Raw genomic sequence first — 20,026 nt, forward strand, 5'->3', positions numbered from 1 at the left:
GTTTGATGATCTGAACCGTCCTTTTGGCGGCTGCCTATTGAAACTGACCATAACGGAACAATAAAAAACCAGAAATAAAAAAATCACTTTGCATCAGGAGTGGTTGATCTTCATACAGGTTGCTTTATCTGGCGGTCCAGATCTATAGTTTACGATAGTTGAACTTCTACAAGTAAATTATCAGATAGATTCGATGCGCTAAAAATAATATACTCAGCACTTGAAAAAATAATTATTATCTAATAATTTACACCAAAATTATCTGGTAATTTACTTTCCTTGAGAGCAAGCCAAATTCACTATACAATGTCACAATTTACGGTTATCATTATTATTATTATTATTATTATTAAAACATATGTAGGTTTTTTTGAAATAAATTATTTTAAAATTTTAATTAAATTTTTATATAATTATATATAATTTTTTAAAATGATTATTTTTTAAATTAAAAATAATTAAAATTTTTTATTTTAAATATAAAAATTAATAAAAAATTATTTAAATTAAATTTTTATAAATTTTGATTTTCAAACAAGGATATAAAAAAGGAAGAGGGTTGCAAGAATTTAAACACTGCTCTGCAATCAAATTTTTAATTTTTTTAAAGGACAAATTTTTATTATTTATTTTCTAATAAAAATTAGAGAAACAGGAGAATGACCATTTATTTATTTATATAATAGGACTAGGAGGGAACTTTTTCCATTGTTACAGTATCCAGAGAGCCCATACCTTCCAATCACAGCCCACCACCTTCAATCTCTCTCTTTCTCTCTCTTGAAGATTTTAGCAAAAAGCTTAGATTCATTCCTTGGAGCTAGGTACCTCTGCTTTTGAGCTTCTTAACAAGCGTTGTGGTCTCTCGTTTCATAGGAGTATTGTCTATATATTTTCTTTTTCTTTCTTCTCGTTTCTTTGTTACTCAGACCTCAAGTAAAAGGAAGAAAGCAGAGAGATCTTTTCCCAGCTTTTCTGACTTCTCCAATTCCCTTAGAGAATCACTGTCTAACCTGTTTTCCCACCTGGGTTTTCCATTTCCAACCTTTTTTTTTAACTTTTTTTATTCAGAGTTCTAGCTTCTCTCTTCTTTTTTTCTTTATTATCCTACTCATGCTTGGATACATCGAAGAGCCTGAAGCTGCAAAGAGAAGCTTTACTCTTAGTTTTCACTTTTTACTACCAAGCTTTCTTCTTTTCAAATTCTTGGCTTCTTCTATCTCAGTTCCTGAGAATTGTTTCTGGTTTGCTTCCCATGGAAGTTTAACTTGGTACAGATCTCAGTAGTGGTTCTAGGGTTCCATCCTGGAATATTTTGAGATTATTTTTAGTATTATTAGAAATGGTCGTACTAAATTTTGTTTGATTTTTGGAAAGTTGGGACTTTTCTAGATTCCTCAGGGGTATGACTGCACCACGAAAAAAGCTATTCTGATTCCTCTCTAATGCTTCCTGATTTAACACTGATATTTTTGCGGTGAAACCTCCACCTCTCTGCATTTTCTTTCTGGGTTCTTTTTGCTTTCCCTCTGTTTCAACAAAGAATTGCGGATTTGTTCCAATTCTCTGGCATGTTATAATAGTTTTGCTTCTTAATTGGATGCAATGAAGTGGGAAATGGAAGTTCTTTCACCTGCATCGTATCATTCAAGCACAAATTGGCTAATAGAAGATAGCAAGAGCACCATATGGACTCCAGCGGAGAACAAGATTTTCGAGAATGCTCTTGCAGTCTACGATAAGGACACTCCTGATAGATGGCATAGGGTTGCTGCTATGCTCCCTGGGAAAACCGTAGGAGATGTCATAAAGCACTACAGGGAATTAGAAGTTGATATTAGCAATATAGAGGCAGGGCTGATTCCAATTCCTGGATACAGAACCTCTCCCTTCACATTGGATTGGTCTAGCAGTAATAGCTATGATGGGTTCAAACAATCTTATGTTCTTGGTGGGAAGAGATCTTCTTCAGGTCGGCCTGCTGATCAGGAGAGAAAGAAAGGAGTTCCATGGACAGAGGAAGAGCATAAGTAAGTTTCTCCTTGCACACTATGTCGGTGCTCATGTTCTATGACTACTATCATTTTTTTGCCCATGTACAATTCCACCATGTTTCTAGTTGAATTTTATGTATTAGGATGGGAAGTATCAGTTGAGAAGGTTTTTCTCTGAAATCTTGTTTTCTCTTGATTTTAAGGATCATATGGTGGAAAGATGTAGTGCTTATGGGTAGAGAGAGAGAGAGAGGTAGTATAATCTATGTTAGAATCTAATCTGGAAGAGGGCATAATTGTACTAAGATTATTTGAATTATTTCTTCTGTTCGTTTGGTTTTTGGAGCTTGTGCTATGGACATGTTTTCGACAGCTGCCAGAACTTCGTTTTAAATTCTATTGGTTATACATTTGCAAATTCCTTATAACATTCTACATTTGCCTGCCATAATATTAATAATTATATTGTTCATCAACCACAAATCATAAGAACTCAATTTGCTGCAGGCTGTTCCTGATGGGCTTGAAGAAGTATGGCAAAGGAGACTGGAGAAATATATCGCGGAATTTTGTTGTAACAAGAACACCAACACAGGTGGCTAGTCATGCACAGAAGTACTTTATCAGGCAGCTTTCAGGAGGGAAAGATAAGAGAAGAGCTAGCATCCATGACATAACAACTGTCAACATTAATGACATTAGAACTCCGCCTGACAGTAAAAGACCACCTTCACCTGATCAATCCACTACCGTGCTTTCTCAGCAGTCCAATGCTGTAGCCATGCCTAGAACACATTTTCAATGGAATCAACCCAATATTGGAGCGACCATGGCTTTCAGTGCAACACATGGGAATATGTTTATGTCTTCTTCTTATGGAATTAACTCATATGGGCTCAAAATGCAGGCTCACAATCTGCATAGAGGTGCTGTTCATGAATCTTACATTGGACCTCAAAGTATAGCTTTTCAGATGCAATCTGCACAGCACCACCCTCATGGATGAGACTACCGCAATGGTTTTGATTTCTTCAATGCCACCTCTTCTTTAGTTTCATTGGTATAGCTCTGTCTGTGATTTCTTTTTCCATTTCAACCCTTTTTTTTTCCTTTACTTTTTTGTTTTCCGGGGGTCTTTTTGTATATTTCATAAAGAATTCGACTTTAGTCCATAGTTGGCACTTGAACTTGGAGGATAAAGGATTCTGTTTTACCAGGCATTTGAATTTCTGAATTATGAAACTGAGAGGGAAGATTCTCCGGTCTGGGTTATTCTTGTATTTGAGGTCATCCGTTCAATGTATAGAGTGGTGAGCACTATCCAAATGAGCATGGGGAATGTTTTCAATGGATATTGTTATTGTAAATGATTCTGAAGTAAGACTAGGCTTCACAGTTGCCTGCCCGCCCCATGATCTGATAACTTAAGATGGTTCCTCCAAGATAAGATTAGAAGAATGCAGAAAGAGATTTGCATGCATCAATAAACAACGTTGAGGAATTTCAGGCCTACACAGGATATGAAATAAAGGGATCGACACAATAAGCATCTTCGATTATAAAATAAAAGCTTAGCATTTTTATGTTTGTTTCTATAGTTGTTGATGCATAATAAGGTCATGAATTCTATGAGCATATTTTTAATATATAATCTGTTAAATATAATCACCTTTACTTTTTAATTTTCTGCTTCTGTTTTCTTTCTTTTTTCCCTTCTTTCAGCTTCACAGTTCATCCATTTCAGCAATAAGAGAACAGAAATCTTGAATTTGCTGCAATCAGAGAACTAAGGTCTAAGGTTCTGAATTGGTAGCAGTGGTTTCTGGAATAGCTGTTGTTGGTTCTGCAATTCGCACCCAGAGAAGTCCAAGCTTAAACTATGGATCTACTTTTAGAACCAAATTATGCCCTTAATGTCCATCTCCTAAAAGTTGAACAAGTAAACTAAATATTCAAATCATATTGGCTGAGTCACAAAGCATTTTTAAGTTGGATTTCCATGGCACTAAGTACCTACTTTAGTTTCTAAACCTTTTGCAACTGTCTCACTAATCAATTTTTCAGACACCCTAAATGGCCTATTTGACTGGTATTCGACCTTCAAATCATAGTAGAGGCTGACTCTACAGTCCACTAAATCAAGCTGATCTGCATCACATTCCTCAATTCTCTTTTCTTTTCTTTTTCTTTGATAAATTTTTCTGCATTATATTTCTCATGAGACCCTCCTAGAAAAGAGAAGATCCCTTTTAGGGTTATAAATTATTGATTAAATTAGCATAATATAGTACCAAGCGGAATTCAGGCATGCATACCCTTGTAATTAATTAATAAATTAATTTGATTTGTGGGTATTCTTTAACTATATATCCCCATTTGATTGTCATCCTTGGTGGCAAGACTGTTGCACTTGCACAAGAATGTTTTAAGTCCATGAAAAGCAACATTGCATTGTGATTCTCATTGTACGGCTCAAACCAACTCTATTAAAGATGCACTATTATCTATATCAGAAGCTTCAATTATGAGCCCATCTTAGGAGACAAAACAATCTTTGCTTTTCACTAGGTGAAAAGGGTACTTATTTCCCTTTTCTTAATCATTCCAGGTTTTTTAAATCCCCAAATGGGCATAGAGATTCTCTTTTATTGCATAAAATTTTCATTGGCCATAAGTATCCTTCGGTCTTCCCCAAAAAAAAAAAAAAAAACTTCTTCCTCTCGATTAAGTGCTGCGTTGAACTCATGATTTTGCCTCTAATAAGACAAAATTACCATGATGATTTACCAATTATCATCATAAAGATCAATGAAGCGACCCATTTTTGTGCAGCGATCAAGTTAGGTTTTGCATCCCTCCCTCTCTCAAACCACTCAGATATTTTCTTCTTCTTAATCAATCATGACATCAAATTAATGATTTATCATCTTATATAAACAAAGCAGCAATGATTATTAATAAGTTCAAATGACATAATTCAACGCAGCACAACAAAGCTGAACTTAGCCTCAAGTTTTATCTAATTAAAGGCCGCCACACATAACACCAAAAAAAAAAAAAAAAAATCCTTTTTCTTTTTCCTCCAAACGACTTATTGTTATAGCATTTAATTACAAATAATGCAATAGAATTTTATTGAGATGCCAATTGGCACTAGATCTTATTTGCTGAGACATATAGTGTGTAACTATCACAAGAAGATGCAAAGTTGCTTGCTAAAAATACAAGTGTTAGTATCAAATCAGAAGGGACAAATGGTTAAAAAACAAACTCAAAAAGTTATGGTGTGTTGTTGCTTTCTCATTCACTGTTTACCTATTTTTGGTTCTGTTGGCTCTATTGTTTAATTTCAGCGAAGCAACTATCATAAAAAGCCCCACCAACCACCCTTGTCATTAGCATATGTTATATTCATTCCCTCCCATTAAGCAAGGACACCATGAATAGGGCTTATCCCCTTTTATTTATTTATTTATTTTTATCAATAAGGTCATTTCTTTCCATCAAGTTCTCAACAAGTCTTGTTCACTTTATTCTTATTTCCATCAACAACTTAAATAGTTACAAATAAAACTGTTCACACCTTCTGGTTATCCTGTTGCCTCCCTAGTTTCCTAACTCTAGTCTGATTGGTGATTCTGTTGCACATCAAAGAAAAGATGAGCAGTGGGAGAACAGAAGATACATTAATCTCAATAACATAAATAATAGCAACCACAGAAATATTCATACCCCTTCAAGTATAACAAATAGACTACACTACCACAATTTGAGGCATCTCTGGAGAAGAGAAAATGGTATAGTAAAAAGGACATACCATGATCAATAACGCTGATTGAGAATCTGTTCTGTCTTCTGGACTTTTTTTTATTGACAGATGTAAACCCTTGTGTGATGACCGCATCCTATGCATATCTGCACACACCTCACATACACAACACAATTGATCAGTGCCAGCTTCACTATCCTTATTCAACTACCAAGTTGATTATCTCTTTTCAACTAACCATGAAACAACTTGGACCAGAAACAAATACTGGTACTACATAAAGTTGACATGATTATGGCGAATGGACATGGATCGTGGTAAAATAATCCACATTTGTGGTGCATGACGAGAAACCACAAATGCTAAATGCAGGAACTAATGCATCATGTATTTGCAGCCACAATTTATTCAAGAAACTTGGATCTTGGGCAGTTGGGCCAGCCTATCTTCAAGTAAATGAAGTAATTCGGTCTAAAATTTCTCCACATCGTATTTCAACCCAAAACTAAAGGGAAATAATGGATCATACAAGTTATCTTCACTATTCATTGTTCAACCTTTTTAAACCATGTCACTGGCAGTTTTTATCTCCGAAAATAACATCTGTGATTCCTGCGCCTTCAGTTCCAGGCAACCAACCTGCAACAAAAGCATCCATCTTTTCTAAGAGCCGTGCATCTAAAACTAAAGGTCTTCAGATATCAAAATCACCAAGGGGCAAGGTGGGGATTCTATCAGCGACTGAGCTTATGATATCAGCTTCATTGAAGGGGATCACAAGCTCTGAATTATCACCAGTACTGACTTCTGCATATGGATCTTTACCAACAGCTCCAATAGCATAAGAAGAATCTTGGATTGCTATGGTGTCTGGCAATGGATATTTCTCAGGAATCACTTCTATTTCCTTCTCAAGCATCCAAGATAGTAATACCTAAAATGTAAATGATCTCTTAGGTGTAATACTCGCATTTGTTCGCAGCATTAGGCACAAAAACATATAATGGCAAAAACTATTGTCTAGTTTGGATCTTGCTTATAGCAATAAAGTCGCAAAATAAAATGGTTGCCAGATAACTCAGATGAAGAAATATCTTTATGGTGGGTATAGGGACCTAAGATCTCAACCAATGATTGAAGGGTTTAACAAGAAGACAAGCTACACCTTATTTGTGCGGCCAGCAATTAGACCCAAAAGAAAAGGTCTCAAAATAAGACAAAAAGAGATCGTAACAGATTTCAAATGAACTCAAAATATATGTTGCATTTCCATTTTCTTCTATCACTCTTAAGGGTTTTGGGGAGAAGTTGGTCCACCCAAAATGGCAAAAACATTGTTGATATAATAATTTGGGTTGATTGTAATTTTATTTTTAAATTTTAATTTATTAAATAATTTATTATATATTTTTTTTTAAATTTTGACCTTAACTCTTAAATTTTATAATTATAGATTTTAATTAAGTGATATTGAAATTATTTTTAAAATTATAAATTATTGAGTCTCAAATAATATTAATATATACTATTTTACATTAAAAATTAAATTATATCTGCAGTGACAATTTAACATATTAATAATAAAAAATAACGTTTAAAGATGATTTACTAAATAATGATCTTTTATCCTCAGCCATTAATTAAATACAAATAATTCCTTTTATTACCCTAAAAAATTAAGTTAATTGCATTTATGATAATGAAGGAACATTTAAAAGCAAGCTAACAAATGCTATGCCAATGACTTATCATCTAAATTTTCTTGGATTTTGAAGTCCTCTTTTTTTTCTTGTAATTTCTTCTCACCACAATCCTCATAGCACCTCTTCCACAACCAATGTTTCTTCCACACTTTTTCATTCATTTCATCAATTGGGATTCCTTTTGTTTCAGGCAGCAGGAAAATGGCGAAGAGACCCATCACAACTATCCAAGCAGCAAAGAAGAAGAAGATCCCAGATCTCATACGGCAAAGCATGGAGAGGAATGTTTGAGCTATTAGGAATGTACATAACATATTCATGCTTACAGCAAAGAAAAAACCAGCACTTCGTGTCTCTAAAGGGAAAATTTCACTGGGAATTAGCCATCCCAAGGGACCCCATGACCATGCAAATCCGGATACAAACACACAGATCAAGATTAGCACAACCACAGCATAATGCTTTGGCATTATGTTTGTAGATTTCAAATGCTTTGCAAGAGTTGCTCCCATTACAGACTACAAGAAACAAATCCATATATCAGAGTTATTATTAGCTTTGGATCAGTGATACTCATATCATTTTTAAGATTGTAAGGTTTCGAGTTCGAGCTCAAGTCAGAGGAAAAGAAACCTGTGTAAAAGCTCAGTGGAATGAGGTTGTTTACCTGAGCAACGAGCATCTGCATGACAGCTTCTATGAGCAAAAGCCTTCTTCCAATTCTGTCAACAGTAAAAATTGCAATCAATGTAGCTGCCACATTGATAGAGTCAGTGACAACAGCTGATAATAGCGATGCATCGCCCCCCAAGCCCATAGTCTGAAACAGAACTGGAGCATAAAACATGACCACATTGATGCCTGTGAACTGCTGAAAGACTTGAAGAATTGTGCCACAAAAGAGTTGAGGCCAACTAGACCTTTTCATTATGAGATTTCTGAAGGGGCTTTTTACTTGTTTAGCCAGTTCAATGGCATTCAAAATTTCTGAATATTCTTTATCAACATTATCAACGCCTCTAATCTTCTTTAGTACTTCCAAACCCTTTTCATTCTTTCCTCGCTCTATAAGGCTTGTTGGGGTCTCCGAGATGAGAATAGAGCCAAGCAAGAGAATTATAGCAGGGCCAGCAGCTCCACCTAGTGAAATTCTCCAACCATATGGATGCAATTTTGAAGTAAAATAGTTAATGATATTGGCTATCAGAATGCCTATTGTGATAAGCAACTGAAAACATATGTTAAGGCCTCCTCTATACTTTGCAGGCGCAATTTCGGATATGAACAATGGCACTGCCTGCATTAATTCGCATTTTCCCATCAGAACTTATATAGAAGGCAAGAAATGCTAAAAGAAACTAAAACTCATTAACTAGTTCTGAATAGTATACCTGGTTTCCAAATCCAACTCCGGCACCTAGACACAGCCTTCCAGCAATCAACATGCCAAGGTTCTGAGCAACAGCATTCAAGATGGCTCCGGCGAGAAAGAAGATTGAGGCAACTTGGATGGTGGGTTTCCGACCCCATATTTTGCAGAAGAAAGAGGCTGCGAAACTAGACAAAATGGCAGCAAGGTAGAGTGAAGAAGTGAAGAGCTGAAGATATTCGTTATCATATTTGCAGTAGTTGTTTTCTCTTGCTTTGTGCTTCTTGACATAAACAATTGGAAAGAACTTCTTCAAGAAATCATCCATTGAAGTTACTCCACCTAGGAAAAAAACGCAGTTGCGGTAATTAATCAAATCTTAATGCTCTATTGAGCACGTTCAGGAAGGAAAATGATCATATAGTACCAGAAATGCCAATATCATAGCCAAACATGAGACCACCAAATGCTGCAATGATGCTGCAAACAAGGACCTGCCCTGTTAGCTTGGAAGGGAAGTCATTATCACTGCAGGATTTCACCATGATATTTCCAGGCATTGTTGCAGTTCTGCAATCAGTGAACAGGGAACTATCAAGCGAAACACTTAATTTTAATTCACTGTTTGATAAACCTGATTAATTTTTAGCTCCTATTATACATATAGTTAATGCCATTTGGCAATATAATAATCTCAACTTTCAGATTTTCAGTATCTCACTGAGTTCCTAAAATCTCTCTTAGCAAGTTATCCCAACTTTTCTGAAATATATCCCCTTCAATATTTGACCGTTGAATCTGTAATTTCTTGCTATTGTTGGGTAATTAAAGAGAGTTTACATTAAAAAAACTTAGTCTACTGCATTATTAGCTGTTAAACAAACCCAGTCAAAATCTAACATGAATAATCTGAGGGGCTTGAGAGGATATGATAGAAAACATAAAGACCGTTTCTCTTGGAAAATTCAAGAAAAAGAAATTCAATAGACAGGAGAGAAAGTTTGATCTAACTTTATATTACTGTATAGACTATAGACATCTAATGAGGGTTAAATGTTTTACATAAACGGTTCTTGAATTAACCATGTCATCCACTTCCCCTGCAAATCCTCAGTCATCACATATTTTAAGGGGATTCGAGTGTGGCTAATGGCCAAGCAATTCATGCTTACTTGAATGCGCTTGGAATTTCTATAATTTTTTAATAGAAATATAAAAATAATTTTACTTTTTTCTTTTCTTGCAAAGGAGGAAGAGGGGATTCAAACTTAGAACCTCTTCCAAAGCTAGAAGATGCACTTAACACCATAAGAAGACTAAGCTTGCAAGTAAAAAGTTGGCTATCTGAGTATAAGGTATATGAAAATATTTTTACGATTTGAATTGTGGCATTAATTTTTTCTGTAGCTATATAACTTCCAATTTTCCCAATTTGGTATATTCTAGTTTTGTTGTCCTTTTAGAGTTATCTTTAAGCATAAAATAATGAATCAGCAACAGGTACAACATCGCACTTGACACAATGGACTCACAGTTGCAACAACTTTCTCCCTTCCAGCATCAATTTCAGGAAGGATTCCGCTAGGTTTCAAAAGAGAAAGTAGACTGATTACTTGACTGCGTTTTTTGTCATAAGATTAGAAGGCCAAACCTGTTGGCTTTAAAAGAATATAATGCAATTACTGCTTATGTTCATGCAGAGCATTATGTTGCATCAAAGATGATAATGGGTTGGCTTAGTTTGGGAGATCCATTACCATCAAGCCAAATCTCATTTTTTGTCAGTGTTCAAGAAGTAGAAAAGAGGAAGATAATGAAAATCAATTGCATGTATCCTTTCAATAACCATTAAAAACCATAGAACATTCTTATTATCCTGGAGAAGGAAAACAGAAAAAAAAACTGTAAGCCATCTACAATTTGATCTTTTACTAACAATCAGCAGAAGTAAAGTCTGGGAACAGAACATCTTAATCAATTGGCTTCTCCATTGGTTTATCTTGGAGTTCCTGCCCCCCCTTGCCAGCATCATAATCCTTGAAGTGCCTCTTCCAAAACCAATGCTTCTTCCATACTCTATCAATCATTTCATCAATTGGGATTCCTTTCGTCTCAGGGAGCAGGAAAATGGCAAAAAGGCCCATAACAAGCAGCCAGAAAGCGAAGAAGAAGAAAATCCCAGATCGCATATGGCATAGCATGGTGAGAAATGATTGGCCAATTATGAATGTAAAGAACATGTTCATGCTAACAGTAATGAACAAAGCAGAACTTCGACTCTCCAGTGGGAAGGTTTCACTAGGAATTAACCAGCCAAGAGGCCCCCATGACCACGCAAAACCAGCCAAGAATACACAGATGAAGCAGATAACAATTACACAATAATGTTTTGGCACGGTATTTGTGGTTTTCAAGTGCAATGCAAGAATTCCCCCAATTGCACACTATAAGGAACAAAACCATGATATGAGTTAGTAATGCTAAACAACAGATGGGGAAAAAAGTAATTGATTTTACGGTCAGAACTAATCACTTAAGGTTAAAATGAAAAAGCTACAGTTCTTTTAAATAATGGCCTATTCTGAATAATTTTGCATTTTATTTTTCAATAATTTTGGGTTACCTGAGAAATGAGCATTTGAATGGCAGCTTCAACAAGCAATATCCTTCTTCCAACTCTATCCACAAGTAAAATTGCCACCACTGTGCATATTGGTTTAACAGTATTAGCCACAACAGCTGATAATAGGGACGCATCATCTCCAAAGCCCATAGTCAGAAAGAGGACAGGGGCATAAAACATGACTGCAGTGATGCCAGTGAACTGCTGGAAGAACTGAAGAAGTGAGCCACAAATAAGTTGAGGCCTATTATATCGACTCACGAGGTTCCTGTAGGGGTGTTTATATTGATTAGCCAATTCAACAGCACTCAAAATTTCTGCATATTCTTCATCAACATCATCAACACCTCTGATCTTCCTCAGAATAGATAAGCCTTTTTCTTTTCTTCCTCGCTCTACAAGGCTCGTTGGAGTCTCCACAATGATAAAAGAGCCAAAGAGAAGAATTATAGCAGGCCCTGCAGCTCCACCCAGTGATATCCTCCAACCATATGGGTGCAGCTTTGAAGTACCATAATTAATAATATTAGCAATTAGAACGCCAAATGTGATCATCAACTGGAAACAAATGTTAAGGCCTCCTCTATACCTCGGAGGTGCAATTTCTGATATGAACAATGGAACTGCCTGCAATGGCATTTCCACAAATAATTAGAAGGTAACAGAAAAAATAATTTCAAGAACAATTTAAATTACACGAAGAAGCTCATAAGCTGTGCATGATTTGAGTCACCTGGTTACCAAATCCTACACCAGCACCCAGAAGCATCCTTCCAATGATCAACATGGGAAGATTCTGAGCAGCAGCATTCAAAACGGCTCCAATAAGAAAGAAGATAGAGGCAATTTGGATGGTGGGTTTCCGGCCATACTTCTTGCTAACTAGGGAAGCAAAAAAGCTAGCCACAATGCCTGCAAAGTAGAGAGAAGATGTGAAAAGCTGAAGATACTGATTATTGTATTTGCAGTAGTTATTGGCCTTGGCTTGGTGTTTCTTGACAAAAACAGTAGGGAAGAACTTCTTCAAGAAACTATCCATTGACGTTACTCCTCCTACAAAAAGATCAATACTCATTTATGAGATATATGTTTGTGGCAGGTGAATTTAGAGTAAACTAAAATAGCCCTAGATCCCAAGATAGAATAAAAGAAAAGAGGAAAGATTGTGGGTGAGTTTACGTACCGGATATGCCAATATCATAGCCAAACATGAGACCACCAACGGCTGCAATTATGGAACAAACAACGACCTGCTTGGTGAGCTTGGCGGAGAAGTCCGGAGGACAACCCCCAGCAGCAGCTTCAACCTTGCTTAAGCCAGGCATGGTGGGACCTTTACTTCCTCTATGAAATAATGTAAACCAAAGACCTGGGATGAAAACAGAGGTCTGTTTTTATAGACTATAAGCCAAGGTTTTTATCTTTTATCAGGCAAAGCGACTTTCCATTGCGGCTGTTACATGGGGAAGCCAACTCTTGTTTTTGAGTCCAACAGAACTTCAAATTCTAGGAGTCCAATCACATATGTCCATCTGGCAAGTAATTTTGTTTAATTTTTAATATCTATTAATTAAAAATTTTAGCATCTTATCGATTCCTTAAATCCCTCTCATTTTACTTTGTCTTTCTTGGATAAGCCTTTTACCCACTAAAAACCAATATTAAAGATATGTTTGTTATTTCTATTTAAACTGCCATTAAAAATACATATACTTTTAAATATGTTAATTAAAAGATATTAAAATCTATATATTTATTAAAGCGAAACCTTTAAAAAAGTTTTATGAAGGTGTGCCTTTTTTTATTATAGAATATGTGGTACATTTTTATTATAGAGTGTGCTATAAAAATTATTTAAAAATTATGAAGTGACACTTTTTTATTATTTTTATTTTTAAATTTATCTAAAAAAATTATTTATTATATTAAATTAATTTGTTTAAATATTTTCAAATTTTAACTATAAAAATCTTATCTTAACTATTAAAATTTAAAATTATTTTTAGTATATTTTTTAATAATTTTAAAATTTTCATAAATTTACAACTTCAAAAATTATAAAACTATATTCATCATATTATATATATTCTTAAAATCAATTTTTAAAATTTTTAATTACATTAAAAAATATGAATTATTTTTAATATATATATATATATATTCAAAATATTTCTTATATTTAAAATATAAGAATTTTAGTAATGATATTTTCAAAATTGCTAAGTAGCATATGTATTTTTTTTATTTATCCTTTTATTGGCATATATTAAATAATTGAAAAACTAACTAAAAAAATCTATTAATCAACTTATTTAATTATTAATTTTGAAATAAATTATAATTTATTAAAATTTTGTAATATAATTATGAAATTATAAAGTATAGTAAAATATTTATTAAATTATATTATTAAAATAAAACAATAAATAGTCTGTACGTGTGACACCTCTTTTATTATAACCTGCCGCATAGACTAATAAGCATGTTTAAAAACTGCCATATGACACCTCTTTTATTATCTTTATTTTTAAATGCATGTCCAATAAAATAAGAAAAGGATTAATAATTCGTCAAAATTTTGATATGATACACAACTTTCTCTTTATTTTGTACAAAAATCATGTCAAAAAATAGAAAACCAGAAGCAATGAGAACAACTAATGTTTAAATTTCCCATCAGCTGATATTTGTGATGGTAAAGCTCATAGTAAAAACTCACTGAAGAATTTGCAATACTGAGCAATTATACAATAGCTATAATTTCATCTGCATACTAATTCATAACCGTATATTAAAACTTTAATTTTCTTATTCTGTTGACTTGATTCAACAATGGAAGTTGTTTCCATTTCTATTTTTGGAACTTCTCAGTAGTACTTGTCAATCGCTGGCTTTGATGCTTGTCAATTCATACATATCATCTCATGGTGACTCTGTTATGTCTTGAGTTAGACATTTGGATTCACCTTTGAGACTTCAGCAACCGTTGCTTATCATTAGCTTCTCTTGGTGCAGCATCCTCAATGTTTCTTATTTGATTTAAAGTGTTGCTTGCTGTGTCATGTTTCAGCTTTTGTATCTTTGATGCATACTGAAGAAGTATCCTCCATGGCTTTTGATGGTTCTGTAGTATCAGCTTTTTTGCCTAATCTTTGGGATTCACCTGCAGCAAGCTCAAGCTTCTCCTTGATCACCATGTCATCAGCAACTGCATCATTAATGGATCTAGAGTTCTGCAGAAGAGCCTGTTTGTATCAATGTCACAAGATGTCAACTATATCAAAATTGTAAATTATAAAAATCGGAAGGAACTTGCTAGAAAGGAGTTGCTTGTAGTTTCATGCAATAGCAGCAGGATTGAATTGCTGGAAAAATAAACATTATATTCACCTCTTCTCCTCCAATGGTGACAGAAATGTCTAAATGATCACTTTCAACATCAGGTTGTGCTGGGTTAGCAGCAGTTCTGTGTTCTGTCAAATCTTTCAATTCGCCTTGAGCATCTTTTGGTCCTGAGTTTCCATCAGCATATTGTGTAAATTCCCTTGGAGGATCCTATTCCATGTCATGAAAGGCATGCATATTAATTTTTCCTTTAAAGCATAGCATAGCTAATTTGTTTTCTTTGATACATATGCAATAGCTTGAGCTGGCACATGATATAAACCGAGTAGAAAATTAAAAATATAAATGATAGACTGTGATTCAGTGCTGCGATGACAGGAGCTCAATGGCAAATAGAAACAATTTTAATACTAATACCTCTTCTTTTACTGTAAAATCAGGAACATTTTCCACAGGTGGTTTTGATAGCTCTTTAGCAACTTCCTTACTGATTGATGTCTCCGATTCATCAAGTATGGATTTCGTAGATTTTAGATCTTCCTTGGTTTCCCCATTACCTTGCACTGGTTTGTTTATGTTGAACATCCATCTGGCTTCATCATTTGATTTCTTAAGGGTAATAGATGTTTCCTGTTAACAAAAGGAGCAAGCACAAGTTCTGTAATCTTATTTAAATTAGTTTTTCTGTCTCATAATTATCCAGAAAGTAGTTTTCTAAGATCAACAGAAAAGATAAGTGTGCACACGTGTCTCCTCAGAGAGAGGGAGAGATCATATTGCACATAATAGTATTTTAATACTGTCAGCAATGCAAGGGGGAATATGCAGAATACTTGTGCCAAAATAAGCGAAAATTTAGTTGACATCATTACATTTTCCTAGCTTGGATCAAGCTTCTTAAGGATCAGGCTTAATGATTTGCTAAATTGTCAAGTGTTACAGAACTACTGACCTCAGATTTTTTGAACGTGCTTTCAGTAGATGGATGATCTGTTACATGATCTGCATTTTGAGCTGCAGTGAGGGCTAAAATTTCAGTTACTTGTTCATATAACAACTTCTGTCTTACTCTCCTCTCCTCCATACCAGATTCTGAAACATCTGCATGCATGTGCTGATTGAGATCTGACGGTGTTTGATCTAAAGGTGTTCTGTCTGGTAAAACAGACTTGGGAGATGAAGATGAAGTTGAAACTGTAGAAGCTTGTTGAACTGTCATTTCTGGCTGTATCCCTGATGTAGAGGGATCATTAGAACTCTGGTTTACCCCAGAAACCCGAACTTCTGGGGTACTTCGCTCCTTCTGACCATCTCTAGATGGTATCGAGTCGTCTTTACCTTCATTAGAATTGTTGTCTTCTGTGGTCGGCATTAGAAACTCAATGATGGGTTGATTAGCAGGAGGCCTATCAGAATTGTTTTCAGTGTAATTGACAATTTCTGAAGTACTTTCCTTGGTTCGTTTTGACAAGTCTATTAAAACTTCTTGCTCGATGTATTTTTCAAATTTATCCCTATTTTCACTTGTTTTCATGTCTGTCTTAGTAACATTTATGAGGACTTCAGGATCATCTACACTATAAGGAATGTTAACTTCCTCTGCAGGCATCCCAGGAGAATTTGATGACTTGCTCTCAATATGCTTGCTAGATTCTACATTACTTTCCTTGTCTGGTTGTGACAGGAACTCAACTTCTTGCTTGATGGATTTTTCAGTTGCACCACTATTCATGTGAACTACTGGAGCATCCACACTAGAAGCAACATTCACTTCCTTTACAGACGTCTCAGGAGTATTCAAATAATTTCTCTCACTCTGCTTGCTAGATTCGGAATTGATTTCTTCATCTAGTTTTGAAATGTCACTGACTTCTGATATGTTGGATTTTTCAGCTCCAATATTCCTATCTTCAACTGATTTTGGGCCTTCCAAATCATCCAAGGCATGGACTGGGACATCAATATCATAACTAATGTTCAACTCCTCCACAGACTTCTCAGGAGGATTCGATGATGCCTGTTTTAATAACCAAAAAAGATTGCAATTGTAAGTTATCAATTTTTAAAAATTATTATCGTTCCTCTGAGATAAGAGAAGTAGCACAAAAAAACAATTAATTTTTATGTTCAGAAGATGGGGAAAAATATCTTTTTGATTCACTAAATCTCCAAATAGATAGAAAACAACCACGAGAATTAAACTATTTACTTAAGCATTAATTATAAAGTTGTTTTGTCACTTAAATTATATCTTTACTTCAAGGATGATTAGTAAAATATTTGAGTCATTCAAAGCTTAAATTGCAAGTTGATCTAAATTTATTTAGCAGCCAAAAGTATTCAATAGTATTAAAACTAATTGACCTGCGGATTCTGCAAATACCCTTCACGAAGCGAGTTCGTTCCACCCTTTGATTTTTCTAGTGAAAATCCCTGTAATGCATTAGAAGGCCTCTGTTCCCCTACTTCTTTAACTACTTGTTCCATGTCATTGAAGATCTTATGATCAGAATTAATTGAATGAGTATGACCCTCCTGAGGTATTTCAATTCTTGAAGACGATGTAATTGGATCCTCAGGTTCCTTGTGGAAACCTGAAAAGCCTCCTGTAATATTCTCCCTACTTACCTCATTTACTTCTCCATATGCCATTTCATGTTCTTGTACTTTGGGTGCATGAGGTGAGGCTCCCCACATTTCTTCACTGCCAGAAGTAATTTCCTTCTCTACGTCCCCATCATAAGTCAAGGAATCTCCATCATTAGATGAAGCAGATTCATCTCCTGTAAGTGGAGGTGAACCAATTTCTGAGACCTCCAGTTGCATGTCAGAAGCTATGGAATTGGTAGGGGTATGCCAAGGCCCATTATTTGTGTAAAGTAAATGGTTATCTAATCTTGATCTGTCAATTGTAGATGGGCTGGCTTCATAATCTAGTTCATTTACTGTTCTGGCCTTAGGAATTGGACAGGGAGCTGAATTTGGTGAAGGAGTATTCGCCACATCAGGAAATCTAAAAACAGGCGGTAGAATTTCAAGTTTGTTTGGTTTGATAATCCTTTTATTATTTTCTGATAAAGATGATGAGTTTGACTCATTTTTGTTCTGATTGATGGTATGTGTCCTCATTTTAATGGTGCTTCCTATCCCTAAGCTTGAATCCATGCCATGAGTATTCTCTATCCTTTGCCCTTCCATTTCCATCCTACAGTGGTCTGCTTCTCCATCCTCTTCAGGTTGGTTTCCAGCGTGGTTGGAAGATTCCTCTTCTTCCGCTTCTGCTTCTTCTGTTACAAGATCAGTAACACTTAATGCACGGCGCAATGTTTCTCCATTTTTGGGTAATAAATGGTCAACTAGCCAGTCATGATTTCCTTTATCTGCAAAATGTTTATTGATTCAGCATAGTAGCAGAAGTTGCTGGTTTCATTTTCTTTTTGAGATGAAGAATATAAGACATTCGTTAAAAAAAAAAAAAAGACAAAAATAAAATGTTGCCTCACCTTGCTGCCTTCTTAACCTGGAGTTTCCTGCAATATCATACTCATTGTGCTTGCCTTCCAGCGGAAAAAAAGGTCCTAAAGTGAAGCTTTCATGCCTGCAGAAGAGCATTTCTTTCTGGTGGGCTGCCATGAATTCTTGCTGGAAACTGTCTGCCATGAGATTGGGTTTTTCTTCAAGTGGATCATAAGGAAGGTCAAATGGATTCCGAGTTGGCAACAGGACAGAAGGGGCTGAACCAGGAATTTGCTCATCTGGGTTATTAGGAACTTCAAAAGGATTGCCATTTGCAACTAAAACTGGAGCGACTGGTATTGGACTGCTACTGTTTGCATCGATTAGAATTTTCTCCATTTGCATTTTGAATGATTTTCTTTCTCTACGTCTCGCAATTAGGCTTTCCAGCCTCTTGTTTCTTTCTAGCTCAGTTATCCCAAGATCCATAAGATTCTTTTGATCATCTTCAGTCCATTCTACAGCTTTATTCCTGCCTCCTTTTTTATCTTCTTCATCCTCCTCTTCAGAACTTGAGTTTTCCGCCTCTGCCTCACCCCCATCATCACATTTCGCAGCCTGCACTCCCAAGCCATCCAAGGATGAGAGATTAGGCTTTGATGCTTCACCGACTGCTGCAATATTTTCACCAATAGACACATTGCGCGAGACACCCTTTCCAGGATCATTTTCTGTGATTTCTCTTGATTTTCCTTCATTCAGGACAGCTCTACCTATGGAATCATCATTAGGAATTGAGGAAACCATGTTTTTTTCCTCCACAACTGTTTGTGATTCCAATTCTTTGTGCTTCTCTTTAACATTTTTATGTGATAGTGTTTGAGATTGTAAAGAAGACTTATCATCTCTACTGAAAACAAGATCAGATGTTCGAGGCTGGGATTTTATAGATGATACTGCTTGATCCTTCACATCATTTTGGGTTTTTGAACGTTGCGAATGCAAATAAAATTGGATAAAAACAGCAGTGCAGGCCAGAAATGGAGAAGAGTAAAGCAAGAAATGGAAAACTTTAGGAAGAAACAAGTAAAGAACAAACAAGAATAACAATACACCTGAAACAAAAGCATGGTTCTGTACAAATCTACAGCATGCGTTCATGGAAAATTTAAAAGTTCTCCACATAAGAATTTGAATGTCCTTTGCATCAATACTCATTTTTATTTCTTTGAACAATCTATAAAGAACCAAAGAGATTTAAATGCATCATCCCATGTAATTCACAAAGCTGCTGCCTTCAAAATATAGGCATTTTCAGAAGAGTAGACTAACATGAAGTTATCATAATGACAAAACCACATTAGGGAAAAAAAAAAAAAGGAAAGAGATCTTTGTTAAAAAAATGACTGGGAAATCTAAAAGCCCGCTTAAGAAAAAAAAATTGTAGGTTATTAAGATGATTTTTGCAACACCAATGAAAATTGATTAGGATGACGAGAGGGCAGTTTTACCCAGAAACGATGACCAACCAAAAAATCTCTGATTGCTCTCTGAAAATTTGGTTCAATCACTTTTGTTTGGTTGAGAGCTATGAGAGATCCTCTTATTTTGGACTTGAAATTACTATTTTTGAGAATAGAACAAAATAGAAAACAGGTATCTTGGCGGTTGTTATTGAAGTAAGAAAATGGACTCAAGGAGAAAAAAAAAATCATGGGAAGTTCATAGCATTGTAAAGATGTATATGAGCTTTGAATATAGGGTGAA

The 20,026-nt window shown here is 35.2% G+C and overlaps 4 protein-coding genes across 5 annotated transcripts; 1 reads left to right on the forward strand and 3 right to left on the reverse strand.

Annotated features, from left to right (window-relative positions):
- The first annotated feature begins 695 nt into the window (after positions 1-695).
- Positions 696-3,982, forward strand: LOC110666347 (transcription factor DIVARICATA-like). 2 transcript variants are annotated; one of them, XR_002497148.2, is made up of 3 exons: positions 696-2,030; positions 2,502-3,054; positions 3,717-3,982. XR_002497148.2 is itself a non-coding variant. In XM_021826804.2 (2 exons), the coding sequence occupies exons 1-2, from the start codon at positions 1,606-1,608 to the stop codon at positions 2,998-3,000; spliced, it is 924 nt and encodes a 307-aa protein (XP_021682496.2). In that variant the 5' UTR covers positions 696-1,605; the 3' UTR covers positions 3,001-3,585. The 2 variants fall into 2 exon arrangements, 1 of the variants encoding a protein (XP_021682496.2); XM_021826804.2 differs by lacking the exon at positions 3,717-3,982 and having other exon boundaries at positions 2,502-3,585.
- Positions 3,983-7,439: 3,457 nt separating this feature from the next.
- Positions 7,440-9,446, reverse strand: LOC110666409 (sugar transport protein 6-like). Its single transcript, XM_021826895.2, has 4 exons — positions 9,263-9,446; positions 8,858-9,177; positions 8,134-8,763; positions 7,440-7,984 (listed from the first exon to the last, which is right to left on the reverse strand). Exons 1-4 carry the CDS (start codon positions 9,393-9,395, stop codon positions 7,496-7,498), a joined length of 1,572 nt encoding a protein of 523 aa, XP_021682587.2. The 5' UTR covers positions 9,396-9,446; the 3' UTR covers positions 7,440-7,495.
- A 1,223-nt stretch (positions 9,447-10,669) lies between these two features.
- LOC110666349 (sugar transport protein 8) lies at positions 10,670-12,889 on the reverse strand. The gene is made up of 4 exons (XM_021826805.2): positions 12,642-12,889; positions 12,192-12,511; positions 11,459-12,085; positions 10,670-11,279 (listed from the first exon to the last, which is right to left on the reverse strand). Exons 1-4 carry the CDS (start codon positions 12,781-12,783, stop codon positions 10,806-10,808), a joined length of 1,563 nt encoding a protein of 520 aa, XP_021682497.2. The 5' UTR covers positions 12,784-12,889; the 3' UTR covers positions 10,670-10,805.
- Positions 12,890-14,517: 1,628 nt separating this feature from the next.
- On the reverse strand, positions 14,518-19,477 carry LOC110666411 (uncharacterized). Its single transcript, XM_058138430.1, has 6 exons — positions 18,307-19,477; positions 17,168-18,183; positions 15,756-16,820; positions 15,221-15,433; positions 14,849-15,013; positions 14,518-14,703 (listed from the first exon to the last, which is right to left on the reverse strand). Exons 1-6 carry the CDS (start codon positions 19,475-19,477, stop codon positions 14,518-14,520), a joined length of 3,816 nt encoding a protein of 1,271 aa, XP_057994413.1.
- Positions 19,478-20,026: the final 549 nt, after the last annotated feature.

The sequence above is a fragment of the Hevea brasiliensis genome, chromosome 16, assembly GCF_030052815.1.
Source record: "Hevea brasiliensis isolate MT/VB/25A 57/8 chromosome 16, ASM3005281v1, whole genome shotgun sequence".
NCBI classification, from domain to species: Eukaryota; Viridiplantae; Streptophyta; class Magnoliopsida; order Malpighiales; family Euphorbiaceae; genus Hevea; species Hevea brasiliensis.